We start from the raw sequence: 20,185 nt of genomic DNA, 5'->3' as shown, positions 1-20,185 counted from the left end.
ATTACCTCTTAAAATCTGGTAAAGAAAAACTTTGACGTGATCCGAGCTGAGAGGCTGAGGAGAGACGATAATCTTATGGAGGTCGCTCTGCATCAGTTCAGTGACAACGTAGCTTCAGTGCATCAGTTAAGGCAAAAGCAGAAAGTGCAGCACGTGATCTCCTGAAACATCAACTCCGACTGCTAGGAGCTGGAGCTCATATAGAGCACAGCTCGACAGTAACAGCACGGGATGGGCCAAGTCCCCACACTTACAGCAGTTGGGAGAGAGGATTATTCAGCAAAATGCCATTTGCATTAAGGCAGTTGTTACTCAATTATTCCAAATTAAGCTAGGACTCAAAGAAAACAAAATTCTCAACATAATGAATGGGACACTGAAATCTTTGTATTTTTCCTTACGATCTGTAAGCCCCAAATCACAAGTAACAGAGTTGTGTTGTCAGAGGGGAGACCCATCAACACAGCAAGTGCAGATCTGTCACCATCTGTCATCAGAAGCATCTCGCGGGTTGCTACATGCCTGGTAATGCAGACTTCCCAAGCACACACACTTTCCCCAAGCCTTCCCCATCTCTGCTGCTGTACCTGGTCAAACAGCACACATACAGATCCCGGCCACAAAACCCCTTCTGAGTTGTAACACAAGAAGAGAAACTAAAGGAACAAAACCACCTCCTACCTGAAGGAGGTGAAAGGCAGAGCAAACAGAACCCAGCAGTGATGTATTCATGGCTGCACAGAGCACAAACAGCCACGTCCACTGACAATTAACTACAGAAGACCCGGGAGTAGCTGAAGATACAAAAGAGATCCAAAATGCTCAGTTCACCCTGAGGTGAGGCGTTGCAAGAAAGGCACTGTGCTTATTCAGAAAGCACTGAAAGTACTAAAAATAAAGTTTCAGAAAATGGAATGCAGAGGACAGCAGCAGCACATCTGAACCCATGTACTCAGCAGCAGTGCTGGTTTCCTGACCACATCACAGTAATAAAACACACTCAAGTTTAAAGCAAAACTACACATCCCATGTCTGAGGTGGGATTGAACCTGCAATACTGGAAAGCCCTACTTCAGTTGTAACATAAATAAGCTTGATGAGACAACTAAGAAATATTACTGCTTTAAGAAGTTTCCTTCAGCAGTCATATTTGAAACAACAACAAAAGGAAAAACTGACATCAGTACATTCGTGGCTGAAGAAGGTAAAATGCTGTCACCACACGTCAAATGAATTTCTGCTTCTTAGCAGCACGTGGAACGTCTCACACAGACTGCTGCACTGGGTGCTGCAGCAGAGGCAGAAACAAAGCTGTGCGTGCTGGGCCCAGCTCCCAGGAGCGCATTACAGTCTGTGGTGTCCCCTCCCCTGCAGGAGCTCCGGGCACCTCCCAGCACTGCAGGCTCTGTGTAAGGCCCTGACCTTCCCCCGGGAGCAATAGGTGCTAATGAGGTCAGCCCAGAGGCTCCGGTCTGGTTTGAAGTCTCACCATTACCTGCAGGAGCCAACCAGGTGGGCAGTGCTCTGCATAACCCACTGTTACAGAGTGAGTCTGAAATACAACAGCACAGCCCAACTTTGGGCCAGATGTCCACCTCTGGGTACCACTATAAGCAAGTCAGCTCCAGTACAAACCTACCTGTTCTTACCATTACCAGCAATTATCAGCACAGGTTCAGCTGCACTCACAGCAACCTCAAAAAAAACCCCATAAACGTTCTCTCATCTCCACCTAATGGATGTTCTTCCATCTGTTGCTCTGCAAATCCTATCTTAAAAAAAAAATCAGTAAAATCGTTCATCTGCCATCATCACCAGACAAAAAATCATTTTAGAAAATAACTGTTGCCAACCTTGACCAAAACCATCCCAAATTGCAATTGCTTTCATTACAAATATAATAACAGTTCTTCATACAGAAAAAACCCAACCCTGTAGCTCCATAATTTCTTGTCCTCTGGTTTTTCTTCTGCTTTTGCAAAGGCCCTCTTAAATATTTATACCAGTCTTCTTAATTTTATTTTATTTTACCTTTTGGCTGCAATACATCTTTGCATTCCATTTTAATGTAAAATATTAAAAAAATCTGGAAGCATTACTCTGCACTTTATTATGATAAGATTTCTGTTTTGCTACGCCACAAATCCTCCTAAATCTCAATCCCGAGCATAATGTCTCCCAGATGTCTCAACTAGTTGCCATGCCAACTAAAGCAGCTTAAATTAAATGAGGGCCTGAAATGGCACCTGCACCACTCCAGGTCTGCTGCGCATTAAATAAAGCTCTCTGACGGGGCTCAGAGGTGCCATTAAGTTGAACGGCAGCTATCTGATTATTGTCTCTAGATAATTTAATGAGGGTCTCTAAACATGAGCGAAAGCAGCACCGGCTGATGTTCCTGCCTTCTGCAAACAGCTGGTGCCCAAGTGGGTCAGTGACTTCACCCTGCCCAGCAGCAATAGATGTTAAACAAAACAAACCACAAAACCCTGCGGGGTTGCGGTCAGCATCCCAACAAGTGCCCGCAGTTCCCCCCTTGGAGTCGGCCCACGCCGGCAGAGAGGCGGTCACTGGAGCTGTAACACAAAGCTGAGCACCACCACCAGATAAAAACTGCATCTGACAGAAGTAATTAGTTAAGTAGCTGTATAAAATTAGAACTACAAATGTACCAATTTGCTTCAGACTAATTACCGAGGGAAATGCGTGGCATAGAAAAACTTTGCTTGCTCTGATGGGGAGACTTGCTGAGTTGGTACATTTTATAGCAGATTTTAGAAAAAAACAAAGTATTGTGATGCAACATTCTGACAGTGACTCAGAACCTTCCTCACCACACCTCACAACTCAGAACTACAGGTATTTTCCTCCAGGAAGCAGCATTTTGTGGCCAAGCTGTGGGCAGGAGGAAGGTGTGTGTGTGCAGGGCAGTGCACCCCACTGCTCTGCAGGCACAGCCAGCCATGGGATGCCACCATCAGGGCTCCCTGTGCACCCAGCCCCACTGCCCACATCTCTGACCAACTTGTTAAAGTAGTGCCAGTCCCAGTAAAGGCCCCCAAAAGCCCCACATCCCAATCATGTGCAGGTCATTGCTCATGGTCACCTCCAGTTTAGTAGCACCATATTTTGTATCATACAATACAACTGCTTTAGTTTCATATCTAAATACTCACATCTACTATTTGTAAAACAAAGCTTGGATGCTGTGGAAGCTCTGTTCTGGGAAAGACAAACTTAATCTGGCACTGCGCTCCTGCACAACGGTCTGTAGGTTTGCTGTGACATCTTCCTGGCTGTACACTGCCATCAGCCAGACACGGACATAAAGGCTCCCTGCTGTCAGCAAAAACTGCCCCTGAAATCTCTTCCCTACGCAGTGGGATGGCAAACCATTCCCCAGGGTATGGCAGCACAGCCTGCAGGGTAAAGAAATAAACACTTCAGCATTAGATAACTAAGGGAATTTCGGAACTAACTGCTTGGTCTCAAGGTTACCTGAATTTAATAGTTGGATGGGAAATACGTTTGTCAGATGTTTGTGCTACTGAATACATCTTGCAGATCCCAATTCTGAAATGTTGCAGTGCTTATGGGCATGTGTGGCAAAATTAGCAAATATTTCCATGAGGAGAAAAAGAGTAAAAACAGTGCAAGGGGCTGCATGAATTAATCAGCAGAGAGAGCTGTGCGGATTAGTCAGCTCTGTGGATAGAGGACAAATTAATATTGATAATTTATTCTACAAATGGCTTTTAAAGGGATTGAAAAGATGCAATGCCAAATAGCAACACACAGCAGAGAGCTCCTCCTCAAAGTTCACAATGTAGAACTTCCTTCCATAGCATCGTTTCAGCTTGTACAAAAATCAGGCTGTAAACTTGAAATTAGAAATTAAGACAATTCACTGATACTCACAAAGGCTCAAAATTAGAAGGAGAGAAGGGAAAAAACACCAGTCTGTTTTTACTGACTCACTGACAGCCAGACACACCACCAGCAGCACTGACTTGAAAGGTAACTGCTAACAATACATGATATTCAACTTTAAAACCTCCCTGGTGTTTTCCCACGAGGACACAATCTTCTCAATAGAAATAATTTCACATTGATGCATACCAGGGAAAAAAAAAAAATCACTGTAATACTGGTATACTTACATACAGTAAATTAAATTCCATGAGTAGCTCGTTCTCTTATTAAATGAAAATTACATGGAGCAGACAGCTCTGTGTTGAACTAGCAGCCTATTCTTTAAACAACTCCACACTGTTAGCTGGGAATGCTGTACAGCTTGCAGGGCTCACATCCAGGGAAGTTTTTGCTGCAAGAAGGAACTCTGAACAAACGTCACCCTGCAGAGATAGATTTGCATCAGTTCAACCCCTTCTGTATCAGCTCGTATGGGGCCCAGGCAAACTCCTGGCCAACTGACAACAAAATGTTGGGGCTGGGGGATATATTTGCACCCGGACAGAGCTGGCTCCTGGAGTTTCCTTTTCAGTTGCAGACCATATTATCTGACTAGATATTGCAGGTACTGCAATAAAGGTATTCAGCAGTCCAATTCTAATAAGGTGAAATTTGAACCCTCTACAAAAGTCCCTCGTGTTGCAGTGACACTTTGGCATACAGTTCATTCAAGCAGACATCTGGGACTTTTTCAGATAGAGTTTACTACTTTGAGAACACCATTTTTTCCTTATCTTCATATGATGTCTGTGAAGCTGTTGGGTTTGCATTCTGCTCTGCCCAGAACACAAACTGTTGTGTTACCAGCCGCAAAACAGCAACCCACAGCCCTCTGCAGAACACCCTGATCCTCTCAGTGCCTCAAGTCCTGCTCAGTTTGTTGGAACGTTGGCCCAAAGGAATGCGCTGTGCTGGCAGCAGCCTGGCCACAGGAGGACATGGAGCAGCCCATGGTGCACTGCCTGCTGTCCTGGCGGGGCCACATCACCCCTTCTGCTGCCTGAGGAACAGCTTTTGCTCCCTGATGGTCAGAAAATAGTTCTGTCCCCTCTTAACACATGGGTAGGAAGGAGATGCTACACACCTTTTTAAGGGTCTACCCTTAAAATCTTTCCTGGTCAACACACAATACTGACAGAACATTCCCTTTAATGGAAAAAGTTCCAAAAGTTACTACAGCACCAACTTACAATAGCTCCCGGCAAAGGAGGAAACATCTGTGTATTTCCAGTTGCAGACTTCAGTATTACAGTCTGTTGCAGACAGACTACTGATGGGCTGCAGAATAAGAAGAGCTGCACGGCAGTTCAGCCACCGATTACTACGTATGGTCCTCACACTGAAATGCACTTTAGTGACAACATCAGTGGTCACTGTTCTCCTTTGTAACCAACACACTTGGACGCTGTCAGCCCAGTGCAGAACCACAGAGCCACACAGCAGCCCAGCTGGGCATCCCCACCAAAAACTGCTCAGAACAACTTAGAATTGATTAACCACGAAGGAAGGCAACATTCCTGGTTTTCCATATGAAACTTGGCAGTAGCTAAGCTTATCCCACTTAAAGATTCTTGGTTGTACAATTACAGAAGGAAAAATCCTTAACCTAGATCTGATCTAACACTCACATGACTTATCAAAGGAAAGCACTCAACTATTGCAAATGACCAAAACCCAGCTTGAAGACTCAGATGTTGTTCATATGAAGGAAATATTCAAGCAAAATTGTAAGAGCTTTATCTAACACCTATGTGACAAAGCCTGAGTACAGCAAGGCAAAATTCTCAACCAACACATTCTTCTATCAGCCAATAAATCACATCATACTTTGGTCACAACCACTGGGTTCAAAATAATTTTCCTGAAGACTTTTCTTCAGCAGAGATTTCAAGGTACTACAAATAGATCAAATCACATCTCACAGAGCTCAGTTTATCTCAAATAAAAAATGACAATTCTCAGGGTATTCTTTTTTTTTTTTAATTATTCTAAGGAGGGTCATACAAAAACCCATCAATTCCTGATGGGTCTTTGTTGAAATCACCCTCCCAAGTCTGACCATCACCATAAGCTGATGCACTCAGCCCCACTGAGGCTGACACCAATACACCAAAGCTGCTTGTAGGATAAGTAGGACACGTGATGGACACCCTTAGGATTGTGCAGGTTTTTTTAATGAATGCTGGCACACATCCTGCTAACAGAAGAGAAGTTCTCAGGTCTCAGTTACAGTGGTACGAAACTTATAATTTTAGAAAATAAACCTAAATCCTCAATCAGAACACTTCATACACACATTTTGAGATGGAAGGTGACTGGCAGGTATCCTACAGGAGCTCAGAACTGGTAGTTCTTCATGGCTTGCCTGATTTACAGCGAGATCTGAGTAACAGTTTTGGCTTTGGGAGGAAGTTCTTGTGTGAACAACTGGGTTGTGAATTATAGACTCAAAAGACAGTGCAACCAAAGCTGTAAAAAGAACTGCAGTACAATGAGATGATGCAACCTGAGTACATCACGGTGCAAGTGCTCCATCTCAACAAGTCCACACACTTCTGGTGTTTTCCATAGAAAAGACACAGCTCTGCCAGCTTGCCTCAGAGTGGCACATCCCCCAAAATGCTTATTTGGTACCAGAAATGCTGATGTGTTAGGATACTACCTGCTCTTAAACATTACTTTCACTAGTACAAGTCTACAAAGGTTATTATTTTACTAATAACTTGTGTAGAAATATCTGAACAGTTTATAAACCTGTGAATAATCTTCAGACTGTTGAGGGAACAGAACTAAATGATCCATTCAGTGCTATTTATCATGGTTATGCTTTACCAGTTAAAAACTTCCCCCAAACTGATCTTAGCATGACAAAATTTTAAATTAGCTTACAGAAGAGAACAGCCAATAGGATTAACCATGCAGAAAAACCTTGCCAGAATTCTGGGTCTGCAGAGATCAGAATTACTCCGATTTTCTTTGTTTTAAGTCAATCTCATATTATTCCCATGTTCTGTGCTACACAAATCTACAGATCTGTAGTTAACTCACCGCATTAATTTCCAGTGACACGAGCAGACCCAGTGCCCACACCTCTGCTCTGAGCCCCAGAGCTCCTATAGGAGCACAACCCCCCTGCATGAATCACTTCCCTTTACAGCATTTCACAAAGCAGAAATTCCCAACCCCAATACAGCACCCAAAGACTGAAAAAGGAAACAAAACAGAACGACATGCCTGCGTCAAGTTATGATGAATGAAAGGTAAATTTTAATATGGTTACCTGTAGACAGCACATACCTTTGTATCAGTGACACATCCAACACAACACTGAAATATGTCATCTCGATCAAGATAGGAGCTGAACAAAGAGAGCCACCACCCAGCCAGGCTGCTGCAGCATCCCCAAAAAGTCATGATTTCAAAGCAGGTGACAGTCGCTGGTGCTTTCTGAGAGCACCGGGAAGCATTTGAAGGCACTAATAACTGACAGGACAATAATTGCTATATATAGTTTTCAAAGAAACATTTTGGAGGATTCACCATCAGCAGCACATGCTGGTCCGTATCGCAGCGCGCTGCACTTACAGCCTTACACATTCTTCGTTTCACGGTGCACTGCTCAACATCAGCACTAACAGTAACAACAGCTTCATGAAAGTACAGCTTCCCTTCTTCACATCCTACTGTTCAGATACAGGCTCGGGGTTTTTGTAGTTCTATTACACAGATCTCACCAACTGCTCATAGCTTCTAAGCTAATGAAAGTTACACCTACCTCAATTAAGAAGCTGTATTTTATTTTTAGGATACATTTCTTCAAAATAGTCGATGTGTGGAGGCTGGAGTATGTCAAGGGCAGAGAGTACCTAGGAAACACCACACAAGATCAGGACCTACCCCAGTCAGACAAAACAAATCCCTTTCACAAAGACGGTCAGACTGCACCTTTCTTCTGAACTAAGTTTAATGTTATCCTCTACAGACAGACCAATATTCTAGCTCACTGAATGTGTGCATTTAAGAGCCCCAGGTCAGGTATTTTAACATTCGAGGCCTTTTTTCTTTTTTTCATTCAAGAACAAAATTCCACCTTCAGCTTTTTAGCCATTTGTCTTCAACAGTGCTATGATATAATGCTTCCATGTAGGAATTACAGAAAACAAAGCTGTTTACACCCTGCATCAGAAGGGCAGACAGTTACCAAGTTTTCCGAGCACAGCAAAAAGGCAGAAAAGCAGCAGTGCAGAATTTACATCTATCCCCACGCAGTGTTCCAGGTCCTGCCCCAAGCACAGTGTTTGGGAGATGCTTCAGTGGCTATCAAGGATGACGTGCGACTGCTTACAGAGATAACTTTATTTCATTTCAGTCCCCTCAAAGACGAGATCCTGGTGGGAAGCTGTTTGAGACATCAGCTCAAAAGAAGTCGTGTCCCAGAGCCCTCCTCCCAGGGACCGGCAGCGCACGGAGCTCTGCGGTCTGGCACTAACTCACACACCCGTGCCTCTCTTTTGCATCCCCACTGATAATTACCTTAATTCAGTGCTGAGCCACAAATAAAATGGTTTTTTTTTTTGGAACACGATAATCCCAGACAAAAAAAAACAGTAATTTTAAGAAAGGAGGAAAAGCACTGAAATCCAGTTCTGAAACATACAAGCTTTCTGATCCAGTTGCACTGGAAGGGAGCACAGTGCTCGCTGCTGCGCACCAGTGAGAGGTTACCACAGCACAGCTGCATTTGTGGAAGTTTCAGCAAGTATCACTTTATAACCAGGCTTTAAGAAATACTTCAAAATTAGTTTGAAATACTTTAAAACTGCTTACATTGTCATGCTTAAAAAAACACAACATCTTCAACTCCCGGAAGACCCTTTTACAAGAGACCAGATTTTGGAAGACGTTGGGCATCTTTTTGAGTGCAACTCTCTTTCCATCTCGCGGATCCGTTACTGACCTGCAGAACAGAAGGTGCAGAACATCACATTACTGTTAGTCCATGTTTTATTTAACAGTTACCATTCTCATCTTAGATGCTGAGTCAAAACAATGCAAAAACATCACATGGAGACAAAAGTATTAAGCAAATGGTGTCACACACTGCACTCCAGAGCCTGCATAAAATGTAGCATGATCACTCTCTGCTTACAATACACACACACACCCCCAGGTGAGCTTGGCAGCTTCTAAGTGGCTCAGCACACACACATCCATGCATACACTGCCAGCCACCAGTATACAGTCAGAGATCAACAGCTCAGCTAAGGAGTAGATGTGACCACAAACATCTCCACATCCCAAGAAAGACTTTACTACAAGTAAAACGCCTCTTCAGCTACATAGATTTGATTTTCCCAAAGAGGACAAACACTGTAATAATCCCACTCTGACAGCACCATGCCAAATACAGGGCCATCACTCCATCGTTCTGCATCAGCAGAAGTAATGGCACACGGCATCTAAGTTCCTACACACGTAGGATGGGAATGACACCAGGCTTCCTCTCAAAGTGCTTATGTGATGCAAGTACAGTAGTAATAAGTAGTATAAGATGCCTTGCAGATGGCAAGCATTTTAATTTGAAGTAATTAGATTCTGAAAATAGGATTTTATAATGAGAACCACAAAACTAGAGCAAGGAGATTCTGGCACCTCAATTCCCAATCACCATTTTTAAGGTGAGGCTTCTCAAAACTCCCTGTAAAACAGGGTTTCTGGATCTTCAGTCGTGAGAAAGCCTTTGCTTTTGTCTGCCTACTTTCATTGGGGTGGTCACAACTTTCTTCTGTGGGAACGCACGTAAGAATCTACAGCCAGCCATACATCCTGATGAAACGGTTCCAGTTGAAGGCAGAATAAAGCAATGCCTGAGATCCAACGAGCAGATCCACTGCCACACTTCCATTAGCTGTAACAAATGAGTGCAGCAGAAAAGCACTGTCTTTAAGGATCGACCCAACACATCACCAGGGACCGCATGCTGGGGCTGTGCTGTCATACAGAAAAGGAGCAGAGAGTAAAAGCCATCAGCAATTTGTCCGCAGGTTTATTCCACTGAAGAAAATTAAGTTGCTTCTGAAATCCAACCTGTCAGTGGGCAGGACGAAACCGATCTGCTGGGAGAGGAATAAGTACCAAAACAAGTTTCCACTTGCTTGCAGGCTGAGTTTTAATTGAGCACAGGGGAACAGTTCGGTGCCATAGGGTGTGGATCCCGCCTCCCCTCCCCAGGACAGGCAGCACAGCTCCGTACAGCACGGCTCTGGGAGGCCACACATGGGACCCCTCAGGGCTGTGTTTAACAGCCACCTCTGAACCACATCCCCTCCCAGAAAGGTGCTGCCTGCCTTCTACCCCGGAGTTCTGAGTATAAACACTACTGAAGCACTTCACCAGAATGCTGTAACACACCCAGGTGCAGGAATAATACACCTGGTTTCAAAGCAGGACTGTATCATGTTGGTGGCTTAAGGTAAAACCCACGAAGTAGCATTTCACGTTATTATTCATGCAAAGACCAGTCATGCTCGGAGCTGGTAACAATATAACTAATGAATGTGAATGGCAGCACAGTAATTTCACGCCATGTTGAGTTTGTTCTCCCTTAACTCGGGGCAGCAGCTGCTTTTGCTCAGCACAAACAGTCCCAGAGAACAGAGATAAGTGCTGCAGCCCATCCGGAGGGCTTCTATTCCTTTGCTGCAGGGCTGAGCCCTGCAGCAGCACCGGGTCAGCTCCCCTCTGCCATCACACGACCCTCTGCCAACGTCTGCCCCCACGGCCAGCTGCTTTTCAAGCCAAACCTCACGAGTTAATTGCATATTAATTAGATGGCGCTCTGAATGCATACACTGTAAAAATCAGATGTTCATTAAGTAACAAATCAATTTACACAGTCCTACCTCGTCAAATGAAATTTAAAGTAGAAAAAAAACCTTTAGCACATTTCTTCTATCAGTCTATAGCCAAAGTAACAGAGCTGTCACTGCCCCACAATTGCTCCTCACACTGCTGTGCCCGCACAGCTGCCACAAGACCTCCAGAAGTTTCCCTTTAAACTAGAGCCTACAGGTCCCTCCCAATCCTAATATTAAAACAGCAAAATTCAGTTTGAGAACGGCAAACCAAATCATTTCCAGGCAGCATCTGAAATTCTGTGCATTATTTTAAAGGAGCAGAACGTCTCTCACTGTCCCACAGTGCAGAACTGTGATAATGCAGAGCAGCACTCAGATAAAGCTGCTCACACCCATGGCTTTCAGTGGCACTGCCACACAGTTGGGTCCATGAGGATTTCCAAAGGAAGCCATAAAAACTGCCTCAAGTCCTCAGATCTCCTCACCCAGATCCAGCAGTGCTGTATGTGGACATGACTGCCTGAGGCACCGCAGCAGTCGGCCTCAGCAGCCACGGGGCCCAGCGGGACCCACACAGCAGCCACCCCTCACAGACGGCCCTCAGACTGAGAATGGACTTCTGGGGTGAACGCCCACCACCTCCACCCAGCAAGTCTGCAACTGCTCTGTAAAGTCAGCAGGCGGTTGATGCTGCCAAAATTAAAGTTCTTGCCAATCAATTTTAATTACACACGGACAACAATACAAACTGCAAAGCATTTTTCCCTGTTGGTATTAAGCCAATACTTGGTCTAAGTTTTGTCCTAAACCCTTTATAAAAATAAAAACACTGTTTTTACAATCAAAATGATTACCTGAGAAAGATTACTGAGGTTAGGAGGGCAGCTGCTGAGTGCCTGGAAATCCCAACAGCTACCACAGATTCACTGGTGCCTCTTTCTCAAGGTCCAAAACCTACCTAAAAACCAGCAAGTGTTAAACATGCTGCAGACCTGCTCAACTTCATCACAGCTGTGTGAGCAGGGATAGCACGTCTGCTGCCCTCTGATCTGTCATCAAACACTTTCGTACTGCAAAAGTCGGTGGACACAAACAGCCTTTCCTAACAGTCCTACTGGAGGCTGTGATAAGAGCTGAATGGGGCTGATGCTGCAGGTGAATTTAAGGCATTTTTATTTGTTAGTAATGGTCACCTGCAATGCCCTGCTCTGAAAGCAGCTCCTCAGCCCTTCCCCTCCTCACTGCAGTGCTGCTCCCAGGGCTCTTCACTTCAAGGGACAGCAAAAACTGACAAAGTGATGGAGATCAGCAGTGCCAGGACAGTACTCCAAAACAGGAAAGAAGAAAGAAGCCTGACCAAAAAAACTACCATTTACATCCAACAATGATGCTGAAAACGTGGCTTGGCACTTGTATACTTTGATACTGGTAAAATATTTATAGCAATAAGATATCAGGTCACGTATCCCCAAGAGGAACAAGAAAAGCACAAAAGTCTCCCAGGAGCTAATTGAGAGAACAACCAGAAAGGCAGCTTTGCTTACTGCTGTTCTCAGAAGAACCCATTTCAATTCCCTCCTCTGCTTTGTTAGGATATTGTTCCCTGGGTGAATCCAGCAGCAAAGTGGACAGCAGGCAGGAACCCATCCATCACTCAGCACAGTCAATGGGGTGCTCCTGCAAGGGACTATGAAGTTTGCAAAGGCTTCGCTTATGAAACATCAGCTGTCGCTGAGGATAGAGATGAGAGACCATGACTTAATCCAAAAATAAAGTGCTATATAGGTGTGGTGCAAAAATTAAAGTTATAAATAAAATCTGGAGGGGGAAAAAAAACAATCAAGCAACATCTATTTTAGCCTTAGTTGTGCCTTTCAGAACTTTGGCTGCAGATGTTGCTGTGAACACGCAGCCACATTGGTCTTTTTCATTATTATTCAGTGCAAAACACGTCAAAATCTACCGGTAATGCCATTAAACAGAGCCCAACATTTTGCTTCCAAGGCAGTCTGAGTCCTTCCGCAGCACCGTGAGCCGCGGGGCAGGAAGCTGCGAGGGCTGCCAAACCACACAGCTGGGAAAGCAAAGCAGCTTCGTGAGATGTGCTGCCTTTGTTACCTCTCCAGTCTCCCAGCACACAACGACTACTGTTCCCCAGTGAGAATATTAATATTAATTTCCACTTCAACTAATTGGCTTCATGGTTCAGCCACTTAAAAAATGCTGAGCAGCTGCAACAGCTCCTCGTCATCTGTCACCTACTGCTACAGGTAATACCAAGAGAAGTACAGCCAAAACAGCACAGAAAGTTGTTTCTCTTTCTTATTTTCTCCGTGTGTTTGAAAACATGCAGTCATTCTTAACAGCTGGTTTCCTCCAGAACAGCAGTCTGATCAGCTCTCCCTTGCCATGCTTATCAACAGGACAAAGAATATCCTGCTAGCCAAGAAGGAGGAAAGGAAACAAACAAAAGCGGTAAAAAGATTATGGCTCAGGTAAAGATAAAGATGCCAAGGAATGCAAAGCTTCGTCTTACTTCTGGAAACATCCAGATACAATTCGTGGTCCCTCCAAATATTTATTTACCTTAGATATGCAACCTGGCATATTTAATGTAACAGAACAGCTGATAGCAAACAGTTGCCAAGAAAACGTCAATAGTTTGGCTGAGTTTGGCAAAATAAGGTCTTATCAACCAGAACACACAGCCCAAGAACTGCAAAACAGATGTACTCCATTCTGCTACAGCCTGCAGACCCATCAAAGTACATAACCTCTGAGCTCTAATAATATCTACTACACATAGGTCTGTATTTTAAAACAAAAATAAACACCTTCTAACTGAGGTGCAAACAAATCTCTGACAGAAGAATGTTGGCTGTTGTGTATTTGAGAACTTTCTGACATCTGGACGCTCAGTGTTTCTCTGCACAGAGCACACAGTGAAGCCATGCAGGGCCTCCCGGCCCCTCGGTGTGACAGCGGAGCTGTGTGGGCACTGTGAGCTCTGGAGTGCTCTGCAGCACAGCTGTGCTGAGGCCTGCAGGCCCGGAGGGAGCACGCCTGGCACAGGGCTCTTCTATCCATAAGAAAACTTTTTTTGCTGATTACAAACAACACACATGTACTACATCTCACTGCACTGAAGTACTGCATAAAAAAAAATCAGTCTGATATGAAAGGTATTAAGAAAAAGAACTTACACAAACTAGCTTTTCTTTACAGCAAAGGCTAATCACTCCAGAAGTAATAAATTCTTGTTAGTACTGGAGCTGCAGAAAGGATTAAAGACACCACCCAGACCTCCAGCTTTCAGAGACAGTGCTTATCGAACTGAATTCTCACAGGCATTTCGCCTTCCAACTCTCTCTGCAAGTCTTCAGCAACTCCTACTGTGCTGATGGCAAAGGCTCAAGGCAGACGTTATGCCAACAGTAACTTCTCTCTGAATCCAGGTCAGTGTATACACACTGTTCTGTAGTTTCAACTGGCAGAAAAACAAGTTTGTGACTACTCCATGGCAATTATTACACAAAATAAGATAATGAGAGAACGTTCTCAGAGGGTGGTGTGGGAAAATGCTGATTGAGGTTGTTCTATGAGGGAAGCAAACCTTCCTTTCTGTTCACAGGGAATACCTATGAAGGCACACCAGCACTGATCACAACTGGGGGGCTGAACATCATTACCTCCCAAGTTTCCTCTATTAGTCCAAGCACTTTCTTCCTCCGTTGCTCAACTCTTCCAATCATATATAGTTTTTCCAGAAAGCTCTACCCTATAATATATAACAAACACAGTCCCATGAGCATTTCAGCTGCTCACCTGCACATATTTGATACAGCACTTTTAAACAAACAATGCAGCTTGTATTCAAAGGCACACGATACCCAAGGTGCTGCTTTTGGAGTACACAGCATTACAACAAATCCATGATGTTACAAAGCAGAGTGCTATTCTCAGCTGCTGAGGTTAAGAGTTCTGCTTTAGTCTGGTGAACGCTTAGAGGCATTTTGTACACTTTTATAACAAAGACTCTCAAAGCATTTGAAAGTGAAACAAAACAAAAAATACTTCAGAAATGCTCACAAAACCAAAAAGACTCCCAGGACCAGTTAAAGGGCAGGGAGAGGACGTGTGGTTACCACCTCACCTGCCTGGAAAACGTTCCATTGGGTATGCAGTGGCCCATTCCCATACATACATCTGGTCTCTGGGTAGCATTACTGACAGATAATAAGCCCACGCATTTCAAAGTTTTTTTTTGACAGTTCCTAATGGCAGTGAAATCATCCAAACGCTAAGCACAAATGCTAAACTTGGAATTAATTTAGCCAAACTTTGGGAAGCGGATGTGGGGGCTGCTAACATGAAGCTCTCGTGTGCCTCCCTGGCCTGCCTCACCGCACTGCACTGCGGGCAGACAGCACAAAAACAGAGCCGAGACAAAGAGAAGGCAGACTGCTTTGTCACTACCACAGACAGCTCGGGCAGGTGTCAAACATGGTCTGTGACCAGTCATACAGGCTCTGTGCAGTCAGTAGGAGAAGGATAAGTGGGATTATTCTTTATGGAGGGCCTGTCTTGGGTAACACATAAAAAGCTCCTCTGGAAATGCCTTCCCCTACCAGTCACCTGCAGAGAGAGGTAGGGGGCCCAGCTTAAAAAGGATGCTCACCTGCACATAACCAATGCTTGCTGACTTGAGAACCCTCATTTCTAAATTCTTCTCAAATCTCCCCTTTCCCTGTGTGCCAAGCCTGAATTCAAAGTCAGCACCATCAGTTACAACACATGTTAATTCCTGTCCTATTAGTGGAGTGACTTGGGCTTTCCCTGCGAGGAGGAATGGGAGTGGTGGCTAATTGCACGGCACCATCAGAAGAGAAGGTTTGTTTTTGTTGGATTTCCACAACAGGAGAAGCTTAGCATACACACTCACACAATTAGCATGGCATTATAATGTGCTTTACCCTCTGGCTGTATATACATTGTTTAAGAGATGCAAAAGCTGATAGATTGTGGTTTAAAGGAAATATTCATAGTCATTTTAATTATTCTGTTTAAAAGAAAAGCCACACGCAGATAAGTTGAGAGAAAGAGGAAAACATTACTGTTGTGGCATCTTCACTTTGCTGTACCAACCACAGCTCTGAAGAAAGCTTTATAAAACTTCCAGCACGAGGCCCATTGCCACTAAGGAAGAGAGAACAGATGGAAATCTACTCCTCAGTCACAGCATCATCAGTGATGAAGAAACTGAAGTCAGAATTACACAGAACAGGAGCACATCTGTCCACAGGGGCGACAGAGGGCACAGGCCAGAGGTGGAGCCCGAGATGAACCTCTGGGGACAAAGTGAGTTCTTACCATCCTACCAGCACGCTACGTTAGCTGTCTGCTCAGGGCACACAAGATAGGCACATGTAAGACAAACGGTGACACAAAGCATGCCCACATTTTCACCAGTTCATGGATAAAGCGGCCACAAAATCTGTTGATGCTTCTGATGCAAACCGCTGCCCACCAAGAGCTGCCAACAGCCACACTTCTAGAAGTGTTTGAAACAGAACACTGAGCACAAGTCAGTGCTGACAGCAGCACACGGGCATGGAAAACAGACAAGGTTGTATTGTTGAAAGACTTATTACCAAAAAGAACAGCTGTTATTTTTAGAGATATTTATGAAATTGATGTGCTGATAAGATTTCCAGGTCACAAATGCTGTGCAGCAGACTCCAGTTGGCAATACTTCAAAGACACAGAAATGAAATATTAACAGTCATTCTTTATTTTAAGAGATATGATACAAAAGCAAACTGAAAAAGATAGCTGAGATGATACCATGGAGCAAACCTTTGTGTATGCTCACGTTTACTTCTGAGGCACAGACAAACGAGACCAGTTGCTGTGCGAGCAATAAGGGCCCATGCAGACAGTGCAGTGACACCCAGAGGTAAGAGCTCAAGAGATCTACTCGAGGACATAAGAGCAGAGCCCCCCCAGCAGATGTGACACCTGTTGTCCTCTTCCAGATACATAATTGCAACACAATGAAGCATCCTGCTTTGCTGTCCTTTGCTAACAGCAAATGCTGTAACAAGAGCCTCCTTTGAGATGCAGGATTCATTCAAGGAAAGAAAAGGAAGATCACAAGGTATTAGATTTCATGGATAACTTTAAGATGAGTCCAAAGAAAGCACCTAGACTTAACTTTCACCAAAAGGCATTTCAAGTGAAAGGGTTAAGCAACTTGTTCTTCATATCACACTTCAAAGGTGTTCTTTATTCCCATCTTGCTCAAATGCAGACCTCTCCAGAGCTCCTTTTTCAACTGTAGATGTCCTAAAAAGCCTTTTAATGCTGTGTTCTAATCACACCCTCAAGCATGTGTGCCATTATCACTTATTCTTTAAAAATCAGAGCTAAAAGCAAAACTGATTACTGCAAGAAATCTGTCTCCTTGAAGAAAAATTGATTTGGAGTATCTTACTTAAAAGAAAAGGATAGAAAATTAAAGGGATACTGTTATGGTTAATATCTTTAAAAATGTTTAATTTGTCTTCCTTCATGGAAGCTTAAAACTGAAACTGCTTTTCAAATCAAACTTGTTTCCCCATTTACAGTACATTTTCTGGCTATGCTTAAGACCTCTTTTATTTACTTTCCACTGCCAATCTGAAACACTGCTACAGTTCGTCACTGCGCTGCACAGGACATTCATTCTGTGCCACCTTCTGATGCCATACCAGCAAGTCTTCTCTTCAGTCAATGCTGCAGCTCTGTAAGGTCTGCGATACTGACAAACAGGATAAACATGCACATCTCCATGCACTTCTGTTCTTTTTTAAACATACACCATCACTACAGGAACTGCTACATTCCTGGCGCAGTTTGCTGACCTCCATTCCTGTTGGTCAACCAAAGAAAACCCAAACGTGAAACCCTCTCCATGTCCAACAGCCCTCTAGGCTTTGGCATAGTTCCTAGAATATTTTTGTACCACCATAGGAAAGTAGGTTAATAAAACTGCTGGCCATATCCTCTACATAGATATCTGGTTTCCAGCACTAGTCATGTACAATGTCTTAAATTTCACTACAAGCTGCTGCTACCTATTCCTCCTACCGTCCTCTCCTGGGGGCAGGGGAACCAAAGCAACAGGAAAACCTAATGATTAAACCCCTCTTCGCTCATTACTCCAACCAGACTAAGCGTAATCACTGAGAACCAGTACCATACCTCATTATTTCAGTGCTCCATCTCCCAGGTTAAACCCATCGCATTTCAGCCACTCCATCGTTTCACTACTACCACACTTGGCTGTTAGCCAGCCTACCAAAATCAAGCAGAGTATTCAAAGCAGTGCCTGCAACAAGTATTGGAAACACAGCAGTTTGCTCCAAAGGAACTACAGTCCATGTTCCGGGCTGCACCCAGGGGAAGCAGCTGTCTCTGTGGGACTGCTAAGCTTCAGGACTCCCACACATCAGTTGTTTGCAAGAGGCAAATCTTATTTATTGACCTTTCAGGTTTTTTCCTGTCCATTATTACAATACAGAATATTTGTTACAATAATGCAGAATCCCATATTAGAACACAGAATATGTATTACTTGCTGCTCTCCCTTTCCACTCCACTTGCCAGAAATTATTTTAGACAACAGCATTCACATTTCTGTTTTGCATTGCAGCGGACATCACAACCATAGAACTTCAAGTATTACTCAACGTTAAATTCACCCAGAATTGCAGTTCCCGACACCAACATTTAATAACTGACAAAGTAAGCACATACCAGAGACTGCTCACTTCTTTCTCTGCTGAATAAACCAAAACCAAGAGCTGAGAAACAAAAGGAACAGTGCTGTCTATTTTGTCAGAAGCAGCAGCTAACAAAAGCTCTCTTCGTGTTACCTCTTTCAGAGACAATGCAGTTTCTTTTCATAATGGCAACTCAAACTGAAGATAATTCTTTATATATTTTGACAGCGGTGGTAAAGAGCACAACTACAATGGCAGCTTCCTTGTTTCTGTATAAAAGGCAATTGGGCATCAGCTTTTCTGAAGCTTCCTCTGTATGTTTCACTCACATCAAGTATTGGTAATTTGGTGCCTTTTTTTCCCCCCTCTCCCATGTAGGGGGGCTTCTATGTGACCAGAACTGCACATTCACTCTTTGAGTTACTGTAGGGGCAGAAGAGAAGCATCAGAACACAAGGGAAAAACAACCTTACTGCCAGCACAGTCCAAGAGCCTGGAAATGCTTTGGAGTTGTGGATATTTTTCAAGTATAGAAGACTTTCTTCTTTTTCCTCTATTTTAAAGAGATGCATTAAAGATTTAAGAAAAACCTACAGCCTTTCAACTATTTAAAATGTTATGAGAATGTCAAGGAAACGGCATTTCTTCTCAACAAAACCCAAAGCCCCACGCCACAAAAAACACCCTGAACTGCTATAAACCCAACTAATTTCCCTCCTACACAGCAGCAATTTCAGTTTCATAATTTCATGTGAAGAAACGCCGAAGTCAGACCTGCAGGGCCCTTGTCTAACCGACCCGCCTCAAAGCTGCATTTAGATTTAAATGATCTCCACGAACTGACCTGAAAACCCTAATACGGGTTTCTCTATTCTGAGTCAGCCAAAAGCCTTGTGATAACACAAATCACCACCGTGGGTGTAATTCCAGCCTTCTCAGGACTCTCTGAAGTAAAACATAGAGCCGCGGGGAAAACAAACAAAACAGAACATGAAAATTCAAAGGGGAGTTGTGTTATTGGCTCTAAAACGCCCCTCACCCAAAGTTTAAAGAGCAGTTCCAGGTGAAGTAAGAACTGTTACAGAAGGATTCCCATCACCTGATCGTATGACAGGTGACAAAATCTTCTCAGGAACAACTGTGAGAGTGGTGATGTTATCTGCATTTAACGTCCAAACTACCAAACGTATCTGCTCTTAAAATTTTAGATGAGTCCTCAGATGAGCAAACAGCAGCACAGAGCTGGCCATGCGATGTGCCCGAGGCAGATCAGAGAAAGCCACAAGTAGGTCAGGGCTGGTCCCGATTCTGTCAACATTCACCTACTTTCCACCTCCTTTAGAAAACAAAAAGCAAAGCAGGTCTCAGTCACCTCTCCTCCACACGGCAGCAGAAAAGGTGCAATTCAGGTTCTGGGCTCAGGAGGGGACGCCGATGTCTCATAAGCGCAGTGCAGGGCCTTAATCCTCACTTCTAAAATAACATCAATGAGCAAATCCGAAACCCACCAGGAAAGCACTCCGGTATCTATCTTAATAACTCAAGAAAGTACTTTACGCTTCAGACTAAAGTCTGCTTTTGGTGAAGCTGTTT

The 20,185-nt window shown here is 43.9% G+C and overlaps 1 protein-coding gene across 2 annotated transcripts in view; it reads right to left on the bottom strand.

The window, feature by feature from the left end:
• NLK (nemo like kinase) overlaps nt 1–20,185 on the bottom strand; it is a 40,074-nt gene that overhangs the window by 10,177 nt on the left and 9,712 nt on the right. For both annotated transcript variants that reach the window (XM_015295866.4, XM_046902745.1), the window contains 3 exons: nt 8,800–8,929; nt 7,783–7,838; nt 6–112 (listed from right to left, as the gene is read on the bottom strand). In XM_015295866.4, the coding sequence (XP_015151352.2) occupies nt 6–112; nt 7,783–7,838; nt 8,800–8,929 (293 nt within the window). The remainder of the gene's footprint in view (nt 1–5; nt 113–7,782; nt 7,839–8,799; nt 8,930–20,185) is intronic.

The sequence above is a fragment of the Gallus gallus genome, chromosome 19 (genome assembly GCF_016699485.2).
Source record: "Gallus gallus isolate bGalGal1 chromosome 19, bGalGal1.mat.broiler.GRCg7b, whole genome shotgun sequence".
Classification (NCBI taxonomy): Eukaryota; Metazoa; Chordata; class Aves; order Galliformes; family Phasianidae; genus Gallus; species Gallus gallus.
This window is presented reverse-complemented; position numbering and strand designations above follow the sequence as displayed.